Below are 21,405 nucleotides of genomic sequence, written 5' to 3' on the forward strand. Positions count from 1 at the left end.
AGGATAATGCCAGTACCAGGTGACTGCAGCAGAATGCAGCAGGAACAACAGGAACATCATCCTGGATAGATCAGATAACTGAAGCTCAGCCATGTCAGTATTTAATTTCATGTTCCATTTGAACTGGCACAAGTTGTTTTGTTTTAGGACTATGGCAGAGGGGAGTCAAGTCCCAGAGAAGATGGACTTCTTGGAGAGTGCTAGAGGGAAATGACAACAGGCCAGAGTACATGCCCTTCAAACACCTCTGAAGTGTAGCATGGGGATAACCCACATCAAAAAGAAGGAGCCTTATCCTGTATGAGGCTGAGCCCCTGGCAGTGAGGGTTTGGACCTGGACAGCACCTTCCAAGTCACAGTAGAATTTAGATGCTTTACCTATCAGATGCTTGCAATGAAAAATTTTCCCAAAGTGTCCCAAAGTAAAAGTCCAGTTTATCTGGGCCTCCTCTGCCCCCTGTATCAAAGCAGCCCTGGCACTTACTCGCAGCGAGGTCCGGAGTACTGAGGGGGGCACTTGCAGGAGTATCCGTAAACGCCATCGATGCAGGTGGCTCCGTTCAGGCACTGGTGCCGCACGCAGTCGTCCACGTTGATGTCGCACCTCTTCCCGATGAAGCCCCGGAAGCACTCGCACTGGAAGTCTGCCACGGCATCCACGCAGTCCCCGTGGACACAGGGGCTGGGCTGGCAGTCGTCGATGTTGGCCTCGCAGCGCTGCCCCGCCCAGCCCGTGCTGCAGCTGCAGCGGAAGGAGTTGAACAGGTCCTCGCAGGTGCCGGCGTTGAGGCAGGGGCTGGAAGCGCACACGTCGGCCCCGGAGCAGCCCAGCTGGACACGGCCCGGGCTGGCCCGCTGGAACTGCTCGGGCTGTGGGTACGGCCGGTGGGCCGGGAAGGCCAGGAAGATGCCCCCGATCTGCACCCGGCCCAGGCAGCCGGTGAAATTTTCAGCCAGAACGACCAACACGTTGTTCTTGAGGAAGTCCAAGTTGCCGGCGCTCCCCTGCAGAGTGACGTTCACTGACCCATCCAAGCAGAGCAGCCACCGGGAGGAGAGTGCGGCCGGCTCCTCCATGGACACGGAGATGCTGTGCCAGGCCCCGTCTGTGACGGGCTGGGGGCTCAGGAAGCTGACACCCTCGATGCTGTTCCCGCTCCTGATGTCAACAAGCAGGGAGGAATTCTTAATGGCTACCTGGAGGGAATCCACCTCTTCCACAGCCCGAAGCAAAACAGCATCTTCATCCCTGGTTCTGAAGTCCATGTGGAGGCTACTCAGAGTTCTGGTCACTGATGTGTTGGTGGTAAATTCTATGGCAGCATAACTATTAAATGTTGCATTAGCCAGACCTATAAATAAAGGGGGAGAGCATGAGGTATTTCAAAGACAATTGGTGTCCTGTTTGAGACAGACCAGTGGCACACCCCTGGCAGGTTCTCTCCCTAAGAACCCCTGAGCTTAGTGTGAGCAGGATTACAGGAGAGCTGCTGGCAGCCTTAAAGCTCTTCCTGTTTACAATTGCACCTCCTGTAATAATATCCAGCTCTTAGGCAGCAATTTTTACTCCTCAGCTGTGCTCAGTCACACCTGGGGGCAAGCCCACAGAGCCCCTGCTGCCTGCAGCAGTGTGTACCTGGGCACCACTCCGTGTCCTTCTTGCAGCATGTGTTTGTATTGTTTTCAACAGCACAAACTGGGAATATTGATTATAGACAGGGAACGTGGGGGATTTTACCAACACACAAGCAGGAGAACGGAACTTACACACATATCCTGCCACAACATCTATGCAGGTGGTGGCTTCAGGACATGGGTCACTTTCACACCAGACTTTCTCTTCACAAAATTTCCCAGTGAAATTTGCTGGACAGCTGCAATGGAAATCATTCCAAGTGACAATGCATCTGCCACCATTCTGACATGGCTCAGACTGAAAAACAAAACAGGGGAATTTAGGGGCAGAGTAATTCATCTAGAGGTCTAAGAGAGTTTCGTAGAATTGTGACAATGCAGACAAGCACGAGCAGCATTTGAATCAGGGAGAAGGGAAATGGAACTCAAGAGCAGTGAGGGAGGCACGAGGGTCTCTGTACAAGAAATTCCTGAGCTGCTGCTGCCCCCTGTGCACAGCACTGACCAACAGGAACTCCAGCAATTTGGCAAAAAACAAGGCAGAAAAGCACAGGTGAGGTGCAGATGAAACAAACTGTGATGCTCCCAAGAAGCTCACAAAGTTCTGTCACCGGGACACCCCTAACACCATGGGTGTGACAATACTTCAGAGCACCATAAGCAAGAAGGGCAAGATAGGCGGTATGGCCTCCCCATCACCAGGTGTGGCATAGAGGAGAGCCAGGCTCTGGTCCAAGGGAACAGGGAGACAGCTCCTTCAGCTGCTACTGCTGAAGTGGCAGATTCCTGGGAAGAGGTTGTTGTGCAATTGGAACAGGATGAGGGGAGGAGCTGGCAAAGTTAGAGGTTAGGGAGGGGAGTCTGGAACCTATGTGGGCTCAACAAAGTGGAGATGGGCAGCACAAAAGCCACTGCCCAAGTTCTGAAACCACAAAAACTACAGGGGAGCTTAAGAAAATTCAGTGTTTAAATCACATGTAGCATATTGAGTGAGGTGGGAGCACAAAGAACCATGTGTTGCTCAATACATCAAAAAAACTTCTCTTTCTGGTATCAGCAACAGTCAAACTTCCATGTAATCACAGAACTACAATAAACCCCTGTATATAAGAGACAAACAAGACACAGCACATACCTTGCAGGTATCATCAGAGATGCAGCCATTCACAAGATTTCCAGTCTGAGTCCTATTGAGTTCCTCTGGCAGACTGTCATTCTCCACCTGGAAAAACTGTATCTGGTGGCTGTTGAGTTGGATGTCCTGCAAACAGCCCTTGAAATAGCCCCCCCACAGCTCAGCACTTTCGGGGTTTGGGTGCCCCCCAATAAACACTTCCGAGCCAGCTACCAGGGCTTGTGCTGGCAGTGTCCCCAGCTCCACGTGTGTGTCTGACTGCAGGGCACCAACAGAGCCTCCCTGGAAGGACAGGGCTACCAAATGCCTTCTCCCATCAGCCACATTCCCTGGGAAGGTCACAGTGTCCGTAGGTGACATCTCTATGCTCAGCTGGCCATCCCTCAGGTACAGGGTGAGGCAGGGGCCTGTCTCATTGCAGATCTGCAGTAACAAACCGTCGGGCTTCCGGCTCCGCAGGAAAAAGGAGAGGTTGAAGTCTGCACCAAGGCTGTCAGAAAGGGTGAAAGAGGCAAAGCTGGTGGAATTCTCTAAGCCAAATGTTGCTGCTGGGTGCTCTGGAAGACAAAAGAAACAGACATAAAGATCAGAGATAAAGGGAGTGCAGCTCCTTAGGAATGGGGTAAATGTTTCTTCTCAGCGTTTTCTACGTGTGCCAGGGTAACAGTGCTCCTCCTCACAGGTCTCTGAAACTAAGAAGTAGGTGAATGTGTCCTTGCTTCCTCTGGAGGGCACAAATTCAAGCACCCAAGTAGCATGAGAGTGAAATACAGGTCTAGCGGAGCCCTTGCCAATTCAGCAGATTTACTCAAGGTCTTTTGAGATACAGAGTTGCTTTTAAAATTTGTAAATTTAGTAACAGCAGCACATGCCATATTTAGGGCTCAGAAGTGTTGGAGAAAAAACCCCCAATACTAACACAAGCCTTGCAGGAGCAAAAAATGCAAATAGATATGATTTCAACTCAAAATTGTCAAAGAGCTTCCTTTAACACTTTATTCTTTATCTATAAAGTGATACATTCCTATTCATCCTCAATTCAGAAGCTCAGGATCAACTTTTCACAGTAAAACAACTTCCCTGCTCCCCTGCATTCACACAGATCTGTTACAAAGGTGAAGTCAGAGCTTCTGGCTCAAGCAGGAATAACCTGCACCACAAAACTGATAGTCATTCCTGCAGGAGCAAGTGACAGGAAAAGGATCAATGAGAATTTTATTCACAGAGGCTTTTGTTTTATTTCCCCCTCCCGGTCAAGTAGAAAGTACTGCTTCCTGAGCTAATGTCCAAGCTTCTCCAGTACCTGTGGAGCTGGCAGGTGTCAATCCCATGGCACTTACCATACAAGCAAGCTGGGCCTCCGTAGGGCCTGGCACAGTCACACCTGAAGGTGGCCCAAAGGTCCACACAGAGCCCTCCGTGGAAGCAGGGCTGGGAGAGGCACCACTCAGTGCGGTCACAGCCCGGCTTCACTGGGGACTTCTCCCCCAGCGGCAGATCCGCCGGCAGCACGGCCTCAGTGTCCACCTGCAAGTCTTCCAGGCAGCCCACAAAGCCTTGCTGGCTCTGTGTGTTGTTGGCCATTGGATCCTCAGCACCTCCAATATACAGATTCAGGAAGGCTTGTGGGATCAAAGCAGTGCCTGGTGGGACAGGAGAGCTCTGCAGGCAGACCCCGGCCTCACAAGAGCCGTGCCAGAGCTTCAGCTGCACCGTGCTGTGCACAACAACTTCTACTTTATGCCACTGGCCATCGTCCACTCTCAGCCCCTCCAGGAGCAGCGAGTACCCAACATCCTCCCTCTTCAGCTCTGCATGCAGGATGCCATCCAAGAGCTCCAGGAACAAGTACTCAGCTTCACGGCCTCGGTAAAAAAGGACAGCGCTGGGCAAGGTGGTTCGGAAGCGGAGGGACACGCTGGCTGCTCCTGCACCCCTCCCGCTCTCACTGTTCTCGGGCAGCTCAATGAGGAGATACCCTCTGGAAGCAAAGGAAAACGTTGTTGGTGTCGAGCATGTGGCATCATAGAAACCAGGCTGGCACTGGCACAGGTGGCCGTGGCTCTCAGCTTGGTAAGTTGGGATGCACAAGGCCTCGTTTTGGCAGTCGTGTGTCTGGCACCCAGTGAGCTGGACAGAGCAGTTCTTCCCTCCCCATGTAATGCCATCCTGGCCAGGGGCACAGTGGCAGGAATAGTCAGCAATGCCATCCTCACAGACAGCTCCATTCTTGCAGGGACCCTCCTCACACTCATTGATGTTAACAGCACACTCCACACCTGCGAAAGAGATTCAGAGATGGGATCTCACTGTGGGATCTCACTGCGGGACTGGGACTCCCTCCCAGAGCCTGCCAGGCACAGCCCTCCCCCACTCTCTCCAGGGAGCAGCTGCCAGCAAAGAGCCCAACACTCACTGCAGAGAGCCCTGCTGACGATGCAACAGCAAGAAAACCAAACTTCTGTGTTTTTGAGGTGCTACTTATGGAGCTTTGGCCTGTCAGCCCACATCCCCCCAACAACTGCTGTCCTGTCCCAAGCTCAGATCCCACAGACGGTCAACATGCAGAAGGTATGGAAGGAGCAAAACAGCAAAGACAAGGAATTTATGCTTTTTTCTTAACAGATTTGCTATGTTGAAAGGCTAATTAGGTCTATAGATTTGACTGGAGCATGTTCCAGGCACCAGTGTTGCAGACAGCAGTAAAATGGGAAGTTACTGGAAAGCCTTAGTTAAAAAAATTGAATTCCAAGACAACCCACTGGTTGTAAAACTCACAAAACCCAATTCATTATCAAACAACAAACTCAACATGCTCCACAGGCACTCTGCCATGCTGGCACTAAGCTGATTTCAGCTCTGCCTGGTCCTACAGGAATGAACTGGGTGAGGTCCTGCACTGCAGTTCTATCTCTGGGCAGCACATGGATCCCAAGCGGCTCAAGTAAATTACAGGCCCTTACACCAAACCTGGCTAATGAAAATCTGCTGTCATTTTCCTGAGCATCACCAGACTGACAGAAGAGCCCTGAACTAGTTCACTTTATCTAGCCCATAACGTTGGTTTTCACTAATCTTCAGAGACAGTCCCACAGATAAACCAAGCATGGATTATCCCAATCTAATAGCATTACACCCGATCCAGCCAGCAAGCACAACGAGGGCAGCAGGGAGAAAAAGAAAGAATTCACACACAAAGGAGGGGAATCAAAACACAAAGGACATTTGTAAAGAAAAGCCACTAGACATAATGTGCATGTCAAAGAGATTAGAGAGCTGCCTGGGGGAGAGAGATGAGGGGAGATGGGGCATTAGGAGCACTGGCGCTGGACTTGATGTGTGACTAAAAATACAAACTTAGCAAAGATACAGGTTCTTGAATATTTGCAGTGATGGTTTGCCCCCTGAGCTCTGCAGAGAGCTGAGGACTTGGCACCAGCTTCCAGCTCCAAACTGTCCGATTGTGCCCATGTAGGGACAGAGCTCTGAGAAGCACTGAAAGAGAAATGCAAGGCTCTAATTCTGCACTTTCCAGCTATGCCAGAACTGTTCTGTAAGCAACAATATCTTCACCACCTCAGCACAGCCCTTTTCCTGTTACTGCTGGGCTTGCTCAGCAAGGGAACAGCAGGGACAGAATTAAGATTGCAGCACAAAGCTATGAAGGAATGCATTGGAATAAATAGAGTATAGGAACATCACTGGGGCTGGGGACTCCCAGTTTGGAGAGGATGAGAAGACTTCAATTGCAACTGGGAAAAATTGGTAGAGCAGTATAACTATGGGTTAGTGGGGTGGGTCTTCTTGGAGGGCTCTCCAAGCTGCAGGAGGCAAGTCTGCAGTCAGACATACGGGGAGAGGCTGTTGAATGAGGGAGGAAAGACAGGTTTGGTATAGTCCCAAACCCTTGAGATGCTGCTGTTTCAGATCAGAGTTGCTGATATTTACCAAGGCAATGAGGGGAAGATAACTTTGGTTTGGATAACAAAAGGAGAGATGCCATGAATTTTTGCATTTCTGACAAGGCTGGGAGGCAGTGAGAGGCCCATTTTCCCATTCCACATTCCCATCCTGAGCAGGTCTCAGCTCTCTCGTGGCACAGCAGCAGGAGCAGAACCTGTTCCTGCCTCGAAGACCCCAGAGTGCCTCACGCCAGGTGGGATGTGAGCCCCCAGGGTGGGTGCACAGCCCCAGGCTGATTAAACACCAGGCTTTCCCACGAGATGCAGCTGGTTTGATTTCTTACATTATTTGTTTGAAATGGGTAAAAAGGAGATTGCACAAGAGTTCTAAAAATCTGGCTAATGACAATTTTTTTCCTGGAAGCCTTACTAAGCAGTTACCCAGAGCTACATCACTAGAGTTTCCAAAAATACAGATCATTTCCTGGATATCCGTTATTCCAATCTTCTCCAAGACATGGACAGTTGTGTCTTTGCAGACCCACTGGGAAGTAGATATTAAGAAGTTGTTCAACACTAATTGGTTTTTCTAAGAGCAGCATAGGCATCTCTTTTCAGGTCTATTTAAAAAAAAAAAATGGAGGACACAACTCTGTTCAACAAAAACAAGTAACAAAACCAAGTTATTCTCCTTGTATACAAGTAGTAGTCTCCTCTGTTCCCTCTAAATTCCATAGTTCAAATGTTTACTATTATTTGAGCCATCAATAGTAAAAGCAGTGTTGCCTATCTGATTCATTACACCATTAGGAGACTTTAAAATGTTTAATGAGTTCCTTATCTAGTTAAAGACTAACAATAGCAAAGCAGTGGAACTTGTTATCTGCAAATCACACAAGTGGTATCTAAAAGGCTGCTATCTGGAGTCAAGGATTTCAAACATTCCATTAATTCAGCAGTATCTGAGGTAACAGTCCCAAGCCACCAACCCACAGGGGCTGGGTCAGAAACATTCTGAAGTGGCCGAGCTTTCACAGCCTGCAGTATATTCAAATACAAATTCTTCACCACATTCAGTGTTGCCGCTGGGGTGGGAACAGTCCTGTTTTGTAGATGCAAGTGTGATTAAATCCACACAGCTCACCACTCCCTGAATGGAGGGAACGATTTACTGGCTGCTATTAATAAGCAAAGATTCATTGTATACAGTGTAAGAATCATATACTTCAACAGATGCATAAAATGTTAAAAGAATAAGCACAAATGAAGTGAAATATTCTAATTTAGCTGTCAGATATCAAAAAAACCTTGAAGGACAAGGTCTATTCCTTGAAACATGGGAGTTCAGCAGGGCTGCCCGGCCAGCACTGCCTTGCCCTCTCCATAAGGCAGCTGAATTCCTAACGACCTTTCCCTGCTGCATCTTGATTAGGGATTGTATTATGATTATCAAAAGGAAAAAGGAGGGGAGGGAGAGGGGAGAGGCAGAGAATTAGCTGCAACAAACGGACCCCGACACAATTATATTTGCACAATTACTGCCATTTCCATGGCAACCCCTGCTCTGCCGCTCTCCCACCGCTCTCCCACCACGCTGCGGCTCGGGGCGAGGGAGCGGGAGGGGCTGGGGAATGCACTGACCACCAAAGGGTTTGTCCTCTGAGTTATCACAAAAACTACTTCTCAATAGCAGTTTTCAATGAATAAAGGAAAAAGGAAAACTGCAAAAACATCAGTAAAAAGCAAAACTAACGTTTCACAGAAGTAGCCGGGAGGCACCTGTGTCTCTCCAGAGCTCACCTGGGCACAGACCCGGTGCCTCGGAACACCCAGCTCTGACACTGCACCACAAGGCAGAACTGCAGCACAATGACTGTGGAGCTGTCAGCCAGATCCGTGCAACAAGGAAATTCCTCGCCCTAAAGTTTCCAAAACAAAACTTCAGGTCTCTTCAAATTAAAAGCATTCTTCCTATCTAATCAATTCTGGTTCCTCCTCATGCCTCCAGCCACCACTCATCGCACACCCAGCCCCCTGCCCCGGGCAGGCACACACACAGGCAGGACACACTGCAAGGACTGTACATATCTCATTACCTGCTAGCAGAAAAATTCCCTTCAGGATCACGCCAATCAGCACAGATTGCATGGCCGACTCCTCGTGGACATTGGTGACAGTAAAGGGAAAAAAAATGGGGGTGAAGGGGGGGAGGGATGACAAAAAAGGCTGGGCTGACAGGTCAGTGTGTGCAGGCGCTCGCTGGTGCCAGTCACACGAAAAGGGATTGGAGCGAAAGAGCCGAGGGAGCAGAGCCCTGCCCTGCGCCAGGTCTAATCCAGCCCGGCTCTGACCCTCCCAGCTGGCCCCTGTCCGTGCTGACACCAGGAATGTGTGCGCCCAGCATATTCCCGCTCCGTGCCTCCCAGCAGTGCCCGGCAGTGCCCACAGCCTCAGCTCAGCAGGGCAAAGCCAAGAGACAATCTCTTGCCCTTGCTGCTTTCCAGGTGAATCTGCCAAATTCCATTAATAAGGCCAAAATGTTCCTTTTATAGGCTAAGCCAAAAAGCGGCATTTCCACCATATCTGTGCAATATCTAAACCATAGGAACAAGGGGAGTTCCAAATGCAGAGTGAACCTGGGCCCTGCTGCACATTCAATACTGAGGCAATCAGGGTCCATCAGGCAGTTTTCCTCCTCCCTGTGCCCTGTTCCAGGGCTCTGTGAGCACAGACATTTCCACTCTGCTGTATTCACAAAGTCTCAGGTTTTAATGACCATGATCTGTTTCTCTGAAGTCAAACTGGATGGAAGGAAATTCCCTGCACTATGCTGAATGTACTGGTTCAGACATGGCACTGCACAATCAAAACTCTCTCTTTCCTCATTAGCCACCTTATTAAATTAGCTGTAGCTTTTTCCTCTATAGTTCTGGGGTTTGTTTTTGTTTCGTTTTTGAATATAGTTACTTTCATATTATAAAATTTCTGGAGGTAGTGTTGTATTCTTGTGTTGTAAGGACCCAGAGAAGCTTCTTATTTCTGTGAAGAAATGTTATCTGGGAGCTTTTCCCCAGACTTGGAGTCTCTATTTGTATCAATGTCAAGTCCAAGCAAACAGAACCTCCCACATGTCAGTGTCTAGAATCTGCATTAACAGTATCACTAAGATATTAAAGAAAGCATTCCAACAACTCCTGTAGCTATTTCACTTTTGTAATTTTACTCAATCCAAACATGCCAGTCTATTTTACAGATACTTGAAGTGGGAGGGATATGGTGAGTGTTTGTTTGGAGTCAAAATTTCTCAGCCACGGACCTGTGCACACACAGACCTATCCCAGCACAGATTTGGAACATTATCTCTGTTAGCTACTCTGACCCTTCTGTTATTGTTCAGGAGAGAACAAACAGGCAGTTGTGCCCATTCAGCCACTACTGCAACAACAAATTGTAACAACTGTGAAGACTGTAGAACATTCAATGTCTTCAAAAAGATGCCTGTTTTGGTCTATGCACCCACACATTTATCTTCACATACACACACAGAGTCTACCTGGACACTACTGCCTGGAAATCCATCACACCCCAATGCACCCAGCACAGATTCTGCTCTCACCTGGCACCAGGCACAAGCAGGCTCTGGACTGCAGCACTCGCAGCCTTCTGATCAGATGACAGGGAAGTCAAAAGGTCTGATTAACATGGAGCTGTGATCCAGCAGGGAGAAGAAACGTGGAGTGGAAGGGAAGGGGGGGAGCCCCACCAAGTGCTGCCTAGCTCCCTTCAGCTATATTTACCAAAAGGGATTTGGTTGAAGGGGAAACAGGCCTCTAATCTCTTTACTATCTTAACCTTTTAGCTGCCCTTGCTCCAGAGGCTCTGTCTCTAAAACAAATCTGACTTAAGAAATACCTGCACAAAAAAATTAAATCTATCCAAAGGTGGTTAGAAGGAAGAAGCATCTCCCATTTATTTCCTGACCCATGACCCAGGAATTCAAGCCCATTTGATCTGGGCTGGCACCCTCACAGAGTCACCATTTATAGCTGCTGCACAGAAGGTTTCTACTTCTTTAAGGAGACAAAGACATTATGGCTGTACAAAGTGAGATGGTCAATAAGCCCTCCAATTACACTGGGACACATTCACACCACATCACCTTCTGATTTCTCATGAAAGTAGACGTGTTCCTCAGCCGTGTGCAAAGAAGCTCAGAATGTTCCCATGATCACAAGGTGCCACTGCCCCGGGCTGGATGTCTGCGATGGCGATGCCGTGCTCGGCCCCCCTCATCGGGGCTGCCCAGTGCCACAGTGCCTGCTGCAGGACACGGCCTCTTCTCGCTGAGCACAGCTTCAGCAGGAGAGGGAGCACTCAGGCCATTTAAAAGTTTTTAAAGAATGAATGATCCAAACTTCAGCAACAACATTCTTGCAGGTTAAAAATCAGTGTCCATGTCAAATGGAGGTACCTGCCTTTTTCCTGTCCTGGCCTAACCTATTGCCTAATAAATACATGACCATGACAAAAACCATTTCTGAAAAAAAAAAATAAAGAAAGAATTCATTTTGTTGGATTTCTTTTCCCCCTAAAAGACAGACTGTTCCTAATATTCTTTTTCTCTTGACCACAGTTGACATAATTTCCAAGAGCATGCATGATTCCCTCTCCTTCGCACTTCATTTAGTACCCATGCAACCTTTTGATTCATACTTGCATCCTCTCAGGGTATCTATATCCTCTGCTAAAGCACAAACCATGTGCTGAACAGACTCTTCAGGACCTGTTATGTTGTTCTCTCAGGAATGAGGCACTGCTTTTGCAACAACTACATTTCAGAGAGAAGATTCATCTGCCTGCACTGCACTGAGACAGCACTGAGGCAGTTAATTTGCAAAGAAAGAATTTCTCCTGACTTGCATTGTTATCCCAACACTCCCCAAATTCCTCAGACTGAAGAAGCAAACACACAGAAGGAACCCCCTGCCGCCCCAAGAAAGCATTCTTCATCAGAGTAGCAAGTTCACTTTAATCAGTGGAGGCAGCTTAAACCCAAGTTCATGGCAGATCTAAGCTGCCACAGAAATATGTTTTGAAGAGAAACATTATGGGAAGCTTCACAAAGTTGTTCTGTGATCCTAATATGAAGTAATAAGCTGTTTACCCAGCATGACTGTACTGGGATTAATTGACAAAGGAGGGGAGATTAATTGCTATTATTTCCCTGTCAGCTTCACTCCTCCACATGCACTCACTGATCTCACAGACTGCTCCCAGCCTTTTGCTGTGTTAATGTGTCAGAACTACCTCAGCTGAGACAAAATCCTTTACCAAAAGCAATATCCAGAAAAGCAACCTGCTTCTAATCCCCTTCAAGTACTAATGAACCCAAATTTGATGCAACAGAATGAACTCCAGCACTCCTCTGCCCATCAGCCCGTGTTTCTGTCAGCTTTTCTGCCCATGAGCATGCTAAGAATTGTTAAGGATTAAACAGATCTGCAGCTTGGCAAAGCACAATGAAATTCTGAGCTCTGTGAGGGTGCTGGGGCGCTGCAGGAGGAAAAGAGAACAGGGCACAGATGTGAGTGGGAATTCTGACAAGAAGGATAAACTTTAAACCATCTCTTTGGACAAGATCTCAGTTCACAAGTACAGCATTGTAACTGCCCGAGAAAGCAGCGATAACGAGCTTAGATAAAAGCTGATTTTCAAAGGCCTCATATACAAAAGCAAATTTTTCTTGATCTGGCCTAAATTAGCAAATGAGATAGGCCAGAAAACCCCACAAATAATTCAGCTCAGTTACAGAAGGTGTTAACTAGAAGCTGATTTTACATTCTGGGAATGAAAGTAATAGTCCTTCCCAGGAAAGAGCTGGGCAGAATTAAACCAACACACCTCAACCACTGCAACCACAGAAGGAAAACAGAAAATTTTCCCATGCAATAAAGGCCTGAGAAAGTCTCTAGAATGTTGTTACCTGCTGTTGCAAATTAAGGGAATGGGTTTTCTCCTGGCTTCAAGTGTTTCTTTTTCCCACGAGATGGCAGCCTGGTAACACTGTGGAGAAGTTACCCTCACCTCAAATCCAGAAATCCAGGATTGTGCTGTGATCACCTTTCTTATAAACTACTCTGGTGTTAAATTGCCCAACACATGTGGAATTTAAAGATGAAGAAGAATGAGAAAGAATATTTTAAAGAAAGATGAGGTTTAGTACCAGTTAGCAGAGGACCTTCCCAACAGAGCCGACATTCACCATCTCCCAGATTCTCAACCAGCAAACTGAAACCTTAGGGTCAGGCAGGGCATTTGGGGAAGAATCCAGACTCCTCATTCCCTTGTAAACAGAGAAGGCTTCCTTTGCTCACATCACTAAGACCTTTTGACCTCCTAACATAGCAGATCACTGCTTTCAGCCAAAAATGGCTGGCTCTTGTCATCCCAGGGTGTTAGTGAATGGAGATGTTTTACAGATGTTTATGTGCTGGTGAGCCAATCTGCTACAGCCAGTACAATTGGTGATGAATGTTAAGCATCCCTTTTTTGATTTAAAGGCTGGCTTTCTATATATTTAATCCTACATGTATAGAAACCCCCACAGTTCTCCCAGGGAACTTTCACTCCAGGATACAGATGCCCTGGATACTCTGATCTTAGACTCTATGTAGTTGATCTTTTGTCTCCAAATTTAGTTCATGGCCCATCAACTTACTTGCCCACACTCACACAGCTTTCCTGTGGTATTTGAGCCCTGAACTGCAGACATCCTGCTGCATGCTCCCAGTACAGCTCAGTCCTGCCCTCTCATCCTGAAATTCTGCAGCCAGGCAGCAATGCAGCAGTTCAGCATTAGACAACCAGAAGGATCTGATTCTGGCCACCCCTTTTCCCAGGTTACCTGAATAACCAGGCAGGCACTGGCAGAGGAAGCCATTCACCAGGTCATGGCAGAGCCCTCCGTTCTGGCAGGGCTGGGACTCGCACTCGTTGATGTTGGTAAAGCAGGTCTCCCCTGAAAAGTGAAAACACAAACAGGCCTCTGAATTGCACTTGTGCAGCAGTGAAACAAAGACTGACAACTGCAGTCATAAGTTTTGCACTTCTTTTCTTTCACCTAAAAATGCAAAAGAATTTCTAGAACTCCAGTGCCTCTGCAGGCACTGGCACACAAACACCAGCACCGAAACAATGGGGGCAAATGAAGTATGAAATGATTTTCCAGTGTCAAACACTGGCAAGAGCAGAACTTCTGAACCATTTCCAGCTGTGCAACGGTGGACCAAGCACTCATATTTCTCTCATAAAATAAAAAATATTATTGTTTATGCCTTCCCACTAGGGAATTTCCCTAGCTGTTAAATCCAGCATTATGTACGTATCTCCAATCCACAGAAAGAGTGATATTTCAGTGGAACATCCACAGAGCTCCAAGAGCACCATATCAAGAAACCCCTCTTGTCCCACTTTGATTATACAGTTGCTGTCATGAGAGTAGTCTAACTAAGGAAACACCTAGAATAGTAATCTGTGACTCCAGGGAATTAGCTTCCTCTGATGAGGAATTTCAGAGATATCCCTAGGGATGAATCCTGCCATATGCATGAGAGAGTGACAAAGGGAAAACACCCTGGCACCTGCATAGCCAGAGGGTATTCATGGAAGCATGGGAAAGTGCACAGGCTGTTGAGTCAGCCTGGAGTCAGGCTTGGAAGAGGAATGACATTCAGCTGTCTGCAATGGGAGCAGAAGCACATTCCTGATGCAGCAGGCTGCCAGCCCCTCTGAAGTACCAGTCCTCAAGTGATTTTTGTTGCAGAGAACATTGCTCTGTTCCCATCTCCTCAAACCAGCTGCACCACCCAGTGCAGACAGGATGAACATTTGCAGTGCAGCTCACCTGTAAAGCCTGGCTGGCACTGGCACAGGAACCCAGCTGCTTGGCTGTAGCTGAAGTTGCTGGGGAAGTGGGGCTGTGTCCCGTAATGGGCTGGGTTGGAGCGCTCCAGGCACAGGCCACCGTTGTGACAGGGCTCTGTCACACACTCATCCACATCCTCCTCACAGTCCTGCCCAGTGTAACCTGCCACGAGACACCACCATCAGCATTGCACACAACTTCACTGGAGCTCAGCTCCCGAACACTGTGGCTGCCTTAAAGGATAAGACCCCCAAATCTGCAGCTCATCTAGCAGGAAGTCCCCGGGCCCTTTACTTTCTCCACTATGTCAAATATTGTCAATACTATGTCAAAATCATCAATTTGCAGGAAAGCATCACCTCATGATAGAGGAACTCATGATGGAAAATGCAGAAAAGAGAAAGAAAACTTTATGATTGAGAATCAGGGTGTTTTTTGCAGGTCAATTGGATTTTGGGATGACCTGTAAAGAGCAGCAGTGCAGCCTCATTGTTTCAGACAGTGAAAATTCAGACAGGGCCATGCAGTATGTTCATTAATTCTCTACTTCTTCAACACAGCAATCAAGCACGTGCTGTCCATGGCCATGTGCCCGCACACCACACCAGCAGAGAGCCCCCAGCCCACCTGGCCAGCAGGCACAGCTGTAGCCCTTGGTTCCCTCCAGGCACGTGGCACTGTTGCGGCAGGGGTCGGAGGCACACTCCAGGATGTCCAGCTCGCAGTGGGCCCCCTCGAAGCCGGTGTCACTGCAGTCACAACGGTAGCTGTGGGGCACCAAACAGAGCAAGGCATCAGCTCTGCCTTGGACAGCAAAGCCCCAGGTGAGGAAAGGGCAAAAGAGCTCAGCTGCCAGTTCTCACACCCACTTGTGCTCACACCTTACCTGTGGAAAGGTAAATTCAGACACACAGGTATGGTCTCAGCAGTTGCCTGTGCTGTTCATGCTCTGCAAACCACTTCTCTTTGCGTTTGTTCCTCCCTTCCTTTAAGCACCCCTGGAGTTCTGCTGCTGGGAGGGGGCTTCTCCCTTATTGCCACAAACCATCATTACTGCCACTCAATGTACAAAACACTAAATCCAATTCCCCCCACAGCTTTTTTAACTCTGATTTTCACAGGTTGCACTGAGTAGACCTTTAAATCAGCCCTGGTGTCTAATTGCCCCCCACCACTGGTTTCTCACCTGTTAATGAGGTCATGACATGTCCCGTTGTTCTGGCACGGCTGGCTCTCACATTCGTTGATGTCCATCTCACACTGGGTTCCTTGATAACCTGGTGCACAGGTGCAGGTGTAGAACCCAACATGATCATTGCACAAGGCCCCATTCTGGCAAGGGTCTGAAGCACATTCATCTATTTCAGTATCACAGTTCACACCTTTATTAAAAAACAGGAAAATATCTGTGTTACAAATCCAGAAACTTGTGTATGTGTTGCCTGGAATTCTGAGATGGAATCACAAGTCATGTTATCAACCCTAGCTGACTACCAGAGTGAACTCTACCTGCTTCTCCAAAATATTGTTCCATTTATTTCAATTCTGTTTGTAACTTTCTTTGTGATACCCAGGAAAAAAGAACTAAAGCAGTGCAAAAACACTGGCTACAGTGATACCTGATGTTAGCAAGTGATTTTATTGGGAAATGCTATTAAAAACACAATGTTGGCTCCACTACTCCTGGTCACAGATAACGGCAGGTGACACCTGTTTGGTACAAAGTTCCAACCTCCCTGACAGAACAAGACCTCATGCTAGATTTCTGTGCAATTATCTCATCTGTATTCCACCTCTTTGAGCTGCCTGTGGCCTGGCATCACCTCCAAACCTTACTCATTACAGTGGCACCTATCAATCCATCTAATCTGCTCTCCTTGGCGAAGGCTCCCCACAGAGTGGGCATGGCCATCCTAATCCTGGTGGAATGTGGGCCCCCTAATCTGGTTCAAACCCCTCAATACGCACACAAAATGTCCTTCACCCAAATTCCAGCTGCAAGCACCAGGAAGCAACCTGGCCTTGCCAGCCAATGGTGCTCGAACCTCTGGATGAAGAACTAAATCACAAGGCTAAGCCTCATGTTCGACATCAGAATAACATGAAGCACAACAAACACCTCCAGCTGCCTTGGTCACTTTATTGCTCCTTTGGCAGGGAATCCCACAATCCTGAATTGAGGATTCAGCATAAAGATAAAAGAAAGAAACTGATTTGCTAAGATAGAATTATGCTTGATACTCAAAATCACCAATAACCTTAGGGCCCACATAAAAATTCTGCCTTGTTTCTCCTTCATCTCTCTTCATTTTTATCAGAGAGTGAGTCAGCATCGTGCATTCCTGATGCTGTAACTTCTTCTCATTCCACTGGTAATCAGCAGCATTCCTTCACAGCAACCCAACTCCTTAAACACTTCAGTCTGTGAACAGGAGGAAGGCTGAGAAAGTTCATGTGCGAGGTGGTACCAGGCAGACATGGACACATTCCACCCCATTCCACTCCGATAAGCAGGGCTGGGGGAAGGAGAGTCCCCCACTGCCTCCCTCACAGATAACTCACAGGTGTGGATTCCTCTCTGAGTCACCATTAGCACAGATGCACAAAAGAGAAACACTTAAATCACGTGCCAAATAAACATTTGCCAGGCATGAAAGAATTGGAAATCTCCAACTAAAAGACACTTTTTTCCAAAAGACAAGTACTTCCCTTGGAAAAATCCTGCTGGACAGGACAAAGAACTAGAGGCCAGGTCGGCAGAGCAAGTTATACCTGGAAACCCTAAGTATCCATTTCCTGATGATAAATATCTTTTTATGTGTATCTTCCTTAATTTAATCACAGCTACTCTGTATCTAGTACTTCAGTCTCAGGCAGTCCACTCTGGGGTCCCTGTCTCTCAACACCCACGCCGTCCATGGAATTCAAGGCCTCAAGCACTGCCTGGAAGCCGCTGCAAGCAGCCCTATCATTACTCACACACAGCCCCGGACACTGCGGGAACACAGAGGCTCAGCGAGGCAGTGAGGCAGCTCCTGTCCCCGCCCCGAGGAGGCAGAGCAGCCCGGCGGTACCTGTGTATCCGGGCGCGCAGCGGCACTCGTAGTGGTCCATGTGGTTGAGGCAGGTGCCGTGGTTGCGGCAGGGCCGGGACGCGCACTCGTCGATGTCGATCTCGCAGTTGGAGCCCTGGAAGCCGGGCACGCAGAAGCAGCTGTACTCGCCCGCCCTGTCCCTGCAGATGGCCCCGTTCCGGCACGGCCCTGACGCGCACTCGTCGATGTCGTCCCCGCACGCGGCCCCGCTGAAGCCGGGCTGGCAGAGGCAGCGGTACCCGCCCGGAGCTTCCACACACGTGCCGTTGTTCAGGCAGGGGCGGCTGGAGCACACGGAACTTTCTGTCTGGCAGCCTTCTCCACTGGGGCCCGGCTGGCATCTACAGGTGTATCCCATTGTGCTATCCACACATTCAAATCGAGGGTCTGTGCAAGGGCTGCTCTCACACTCATCAACACTGTCACAGTCAGCACCTGCGGAGCCAGGCGTACACACACATTCATATTCCAGGAGTCCTGGAGTCCGGGTGCAGGTCATGTGGGCAGGACAGTCATGTTTAATGCAAGCATCATAGAGGAGTTCACAGTTTGTGCCCATGTAGGCTACAGGCTCCACGGGGCAGGTGCACTGGTAACCCACTTCCAAATCCTTACAGCTCCCCCCATTCTCACATGGGGATGAGGAACAGCCACTGTCACTTTCAGAGTATGAAGTTCCTGTTGAGAAAAGAGACTTTTTGTTAGTCAGCATTTGTAGCTCTAAAGAAAAAAGTTCTGCCAATCCCCATACACAACTCAGAGACTGCCCACCTAAATTCCACACTCCAAAGGGCTGTTCTAGCCAGGAGATGAGAAAGACATTGGAGAATCAAACATTTACTATAAAGAAGACAACAGCCCTTCACTTGGTGGCAATCAGGAATCTCTTGCCAGTTTGGGTAACCAAGCTTTTTTAGGAGACACTCATGAACCAACTATTTTACTTGTGCTTATTCATCCATGAGTCACTTTGAGAGCAGTGACACATATAACCTTAAATCCATTCACAAGATTAACTTCGTGTAAAATTCCATGACCCCTTTCACTGGCAGGGCACAGCATTTGTGCCTGGAAATCCAGAGAGGCAGGGTGAGTTCAGGTGTTGGCTGTGGCTCTGTATGTCCCAGCCGCTTCTTCTGGGGATGCAGTTTTTTCTCAGCTAATCCAGAAGTGATTTGAAGATGCTCCCATAAATAACCCAAGGCAAACTACAAATGGGCACATTTCACAGAGTCTCTGATTACATTAGGCAGCTCAGGTTGATAACCACTGACCCTCACCCTCTCCCCATGTTAGACACGTAAATTTACACAGCAGGACATTTTTAGCAAGGAAAAGCAGAGACTGCTGAGATCACCGTGCTGATGGCATTTTAGATCCAAACACTCAGTACCTGCTGAGCCAAAACAGCAGTCTAACAACCAGATACCAGCAACTAATGTTGAGACCAGATTCCCATAAATCTGGGAGCATTTGGATGTGATCAGTTAATTCACACTGAGCCACAATGCCTTGCTGTGCCCACAAAGGCAGTGTTTAAAAGGCTCTTGCCCCATTAAGCAACTCCACCATCCGGAAATGTGATAGGACGTGCCCACTGAACTGTAAATTTAGTTCATATAAAAGAGATTATGTAGGATACACGATAGGAAAAAAAAAAAAAAGTATTCAATGTAGATACTTCAAAATTGAGCAGAATGGAATATTAGGAGGAATCCTCATTTATTTTCCAAAAGAAATTTTAAATTTACTCTGTGTAACAAGGAGCAGATTGGCCAAAGGGCAGGACAGCCCAGGGCACAGGAGATAGTGGCCTTTATGTTAGAATTAGGATATATGTCCCGGATTCAATGCCACAATTAAGCACTTTCCAAAAGGCATAAACCAACCAAAAATAGAATAAAGGGACAAAGGCAGTGCAAACAGAGAGCTTCGCCTTCCAAAAAGGCAGCAGTCATTAGCACCTCATCCCACTGTGGCCTTCGGAGATCAGAGCTTTTCATTCTGCTCAGTTCCAGGATAAATAAGAGGGAAGCTGTGTGGTAGAGATATCCCAGCCTGATTCCTGCATAAGTGTTATGAAACATCCAAACTTGGAAGTAACTCTGCAAACAACTATATAGCAGATGTTTGGAAAAGGTCTATGAAAAATGGTCTCAAAGCAGAGATAAAGCTCATGAAAGAGCAAATGGTATCTGAGAAATTGCTACTGGTGAGACAATCCAGACTTCCCTGGTGTTGGAAGTCAAGCCATCACTCGAAGCCTTTGGGTAAGCAGCTCTTCACCCTTTCTGCTGCTCTCACTAAGTAGCTGTGGCCCAGGAAGTGACAGGCCTCAGTCTGGAAACCCCACAAAGCTGCAGGTGGATCCCAAATCCCCACAGCTCCCCCAGCCCTCCCTGCTCCATGGGGAATGTTGCTTTATCCTGCCATGCTCCATGCTAAGGACTTGCCAGGATCACGCACCACATCATTGCTCCCCAACTGACCTTCCACGTTCTCTCACTGGTGCCAGCATTATCCCAGCCCAATTTTGGTCACGTTTGCCTTGCTCTGGTGCACTTTATACACCCCCAGTAGTTAATCTGTGTCAGTGGTGCTCTATCAACTCTGCCCCATCAGCTCCTCAGTCTCTTTGTACCTGAAGGTGGAGGCACCGACTTCAGGGCCTGAAAGGGATTTATAGGAGACTTTGGTTTACAAAAGCCTGCCCCTGCCCTGACCTCCCCCAAATTCCTCCCACCAAAGACTGTAGTGTTTCTAAGTCTTCTTTTAAGAGGCCATGCTGCTGGGGGAGGGAGGGTGCTCAGGGATTTAGGCAGCCCTTTTTCTTCCCAGCATCATCTCCATGGCCCACCCCTCCCTTCCTCTCTCATGTGATACTGGGGAGAGCTGCTGAGCCCTGCACTGTCCAGCAATCCCATTATTCTGCCATCAACCCTTTTATTCTCAGATTGCCAGTCAGGCAGAAAACAAGGATGACGGAATGTGCCTGGAATCTCTGTGGCAATTAGAGTGGAAGCCCAGGAAACTTTTCGAAAAAGAGCTTTACTAGGCAGGAGATATGAGCCTTTGTAGGCTTAATGAGTAAGCGGCCCCAGCCTGCACTTTCCACAGGCCAGGAGCACAGTTTGGGATAAAAAAGGAGCCCGAGTCTGGTGCATGTAGGGAAGGAGCTGCAGCACACTCCATCTGCAAAGAAATTCCCATTTCCACAGAATCCCCAGGCACTGCTGGCATAGCCAGGCTGAGTCACTGCCAAGGCTCATGCATGGCTTTCTGCTTCCATGAGAAGAACACAGGCAAAAGGCTTTTTGCAAATAAAGCTAAACATCAAAGCCCTTTGCTATTTCCTGCCTTTCCCAACGTTCTTTCACAACAGACACACCTTTTTGTACCTTCTCTGGTTTGGTCCATCATACAGCTGCCATGCTCAATGATCTGTATGAGTCACTACTGCCTGTCCCTCACAGAGAGGTGTGTGACAAATATATGGCCCCATAATCACACACCACAGACCCAACGGGGTTCAACTGCAGACAACACAAAGCTTCACTAGTAAGTGCAGAGGCTTTCTTGTCTTATCAGAGAGAGAAGTGAAGGAACAGGGAGAACTCCAGTCTGCTCAAAACTCACCGTGACCGTGAACAATAGCACTTGTTAATATATGCACTTCAGCAGGACCTCATTTTGGAGGAAAATGTTCCTTTTCTG

At 48.1% G+C, this 21,405-nt stretch overlaps 1 protein-coding gene across 1 annotated transcript in view; it reads right to left on the bottom strand.

The window, feature by feature from the left end:
- CRB2 (crumbs cell polarity complex component 2) overlaps positions 1-21,405 on the bottom strand; it is a gene marked incomplete at both ends in the record, with an annotated part of 30,782 nt that overhangs the window by 3,062 nt on the left and 6,315 nt on the right. Inside the window, 9 exons of the mRNA XM_082295029.1 lie at positions 485-1,352; positions 1,768-1,933; positions 2,771-3,327; positions 4,111-5,049; positions 13,577-13,690; positions 14,576-14,758; positions 15,224-15,363; positions 15,783-15,978; positions 17,671-18,369. Coding sequence (XP_082151155.1) covers positions 485-1,352; positions 1,768-1,933; positions 2,771-3,327; positions 4,111-5,049; positions 13,577-13,690; positions 14,576-14,758; positions 15,224-15,363; positions 15,783-15,978; positions 17,671-18,369 — 3,862 coding nt within the window. The remainder of the gene's footprint in view (positions 1-484; positions 1,353-1,767; positions 1,934-2,770; positions 3,328-4,110; positions 5,050-13,576; positions 13,691-14,575; positions 14,759-15,223; positions 15,364-15,782; positions 15,979-17,670; positions 18,370-21,405) is intronic.

Source organism: Coloeus monedula (assembly GCF_965178545.1).
Source record: "Coloeus monedula genome assembly, chromosome: 21".
Lineage (NCBI taxonomy): Eukaryota > Metazoa > Chordata > Aves > Passeriformes > Corvidae > Coloeus > Coloeus monedula.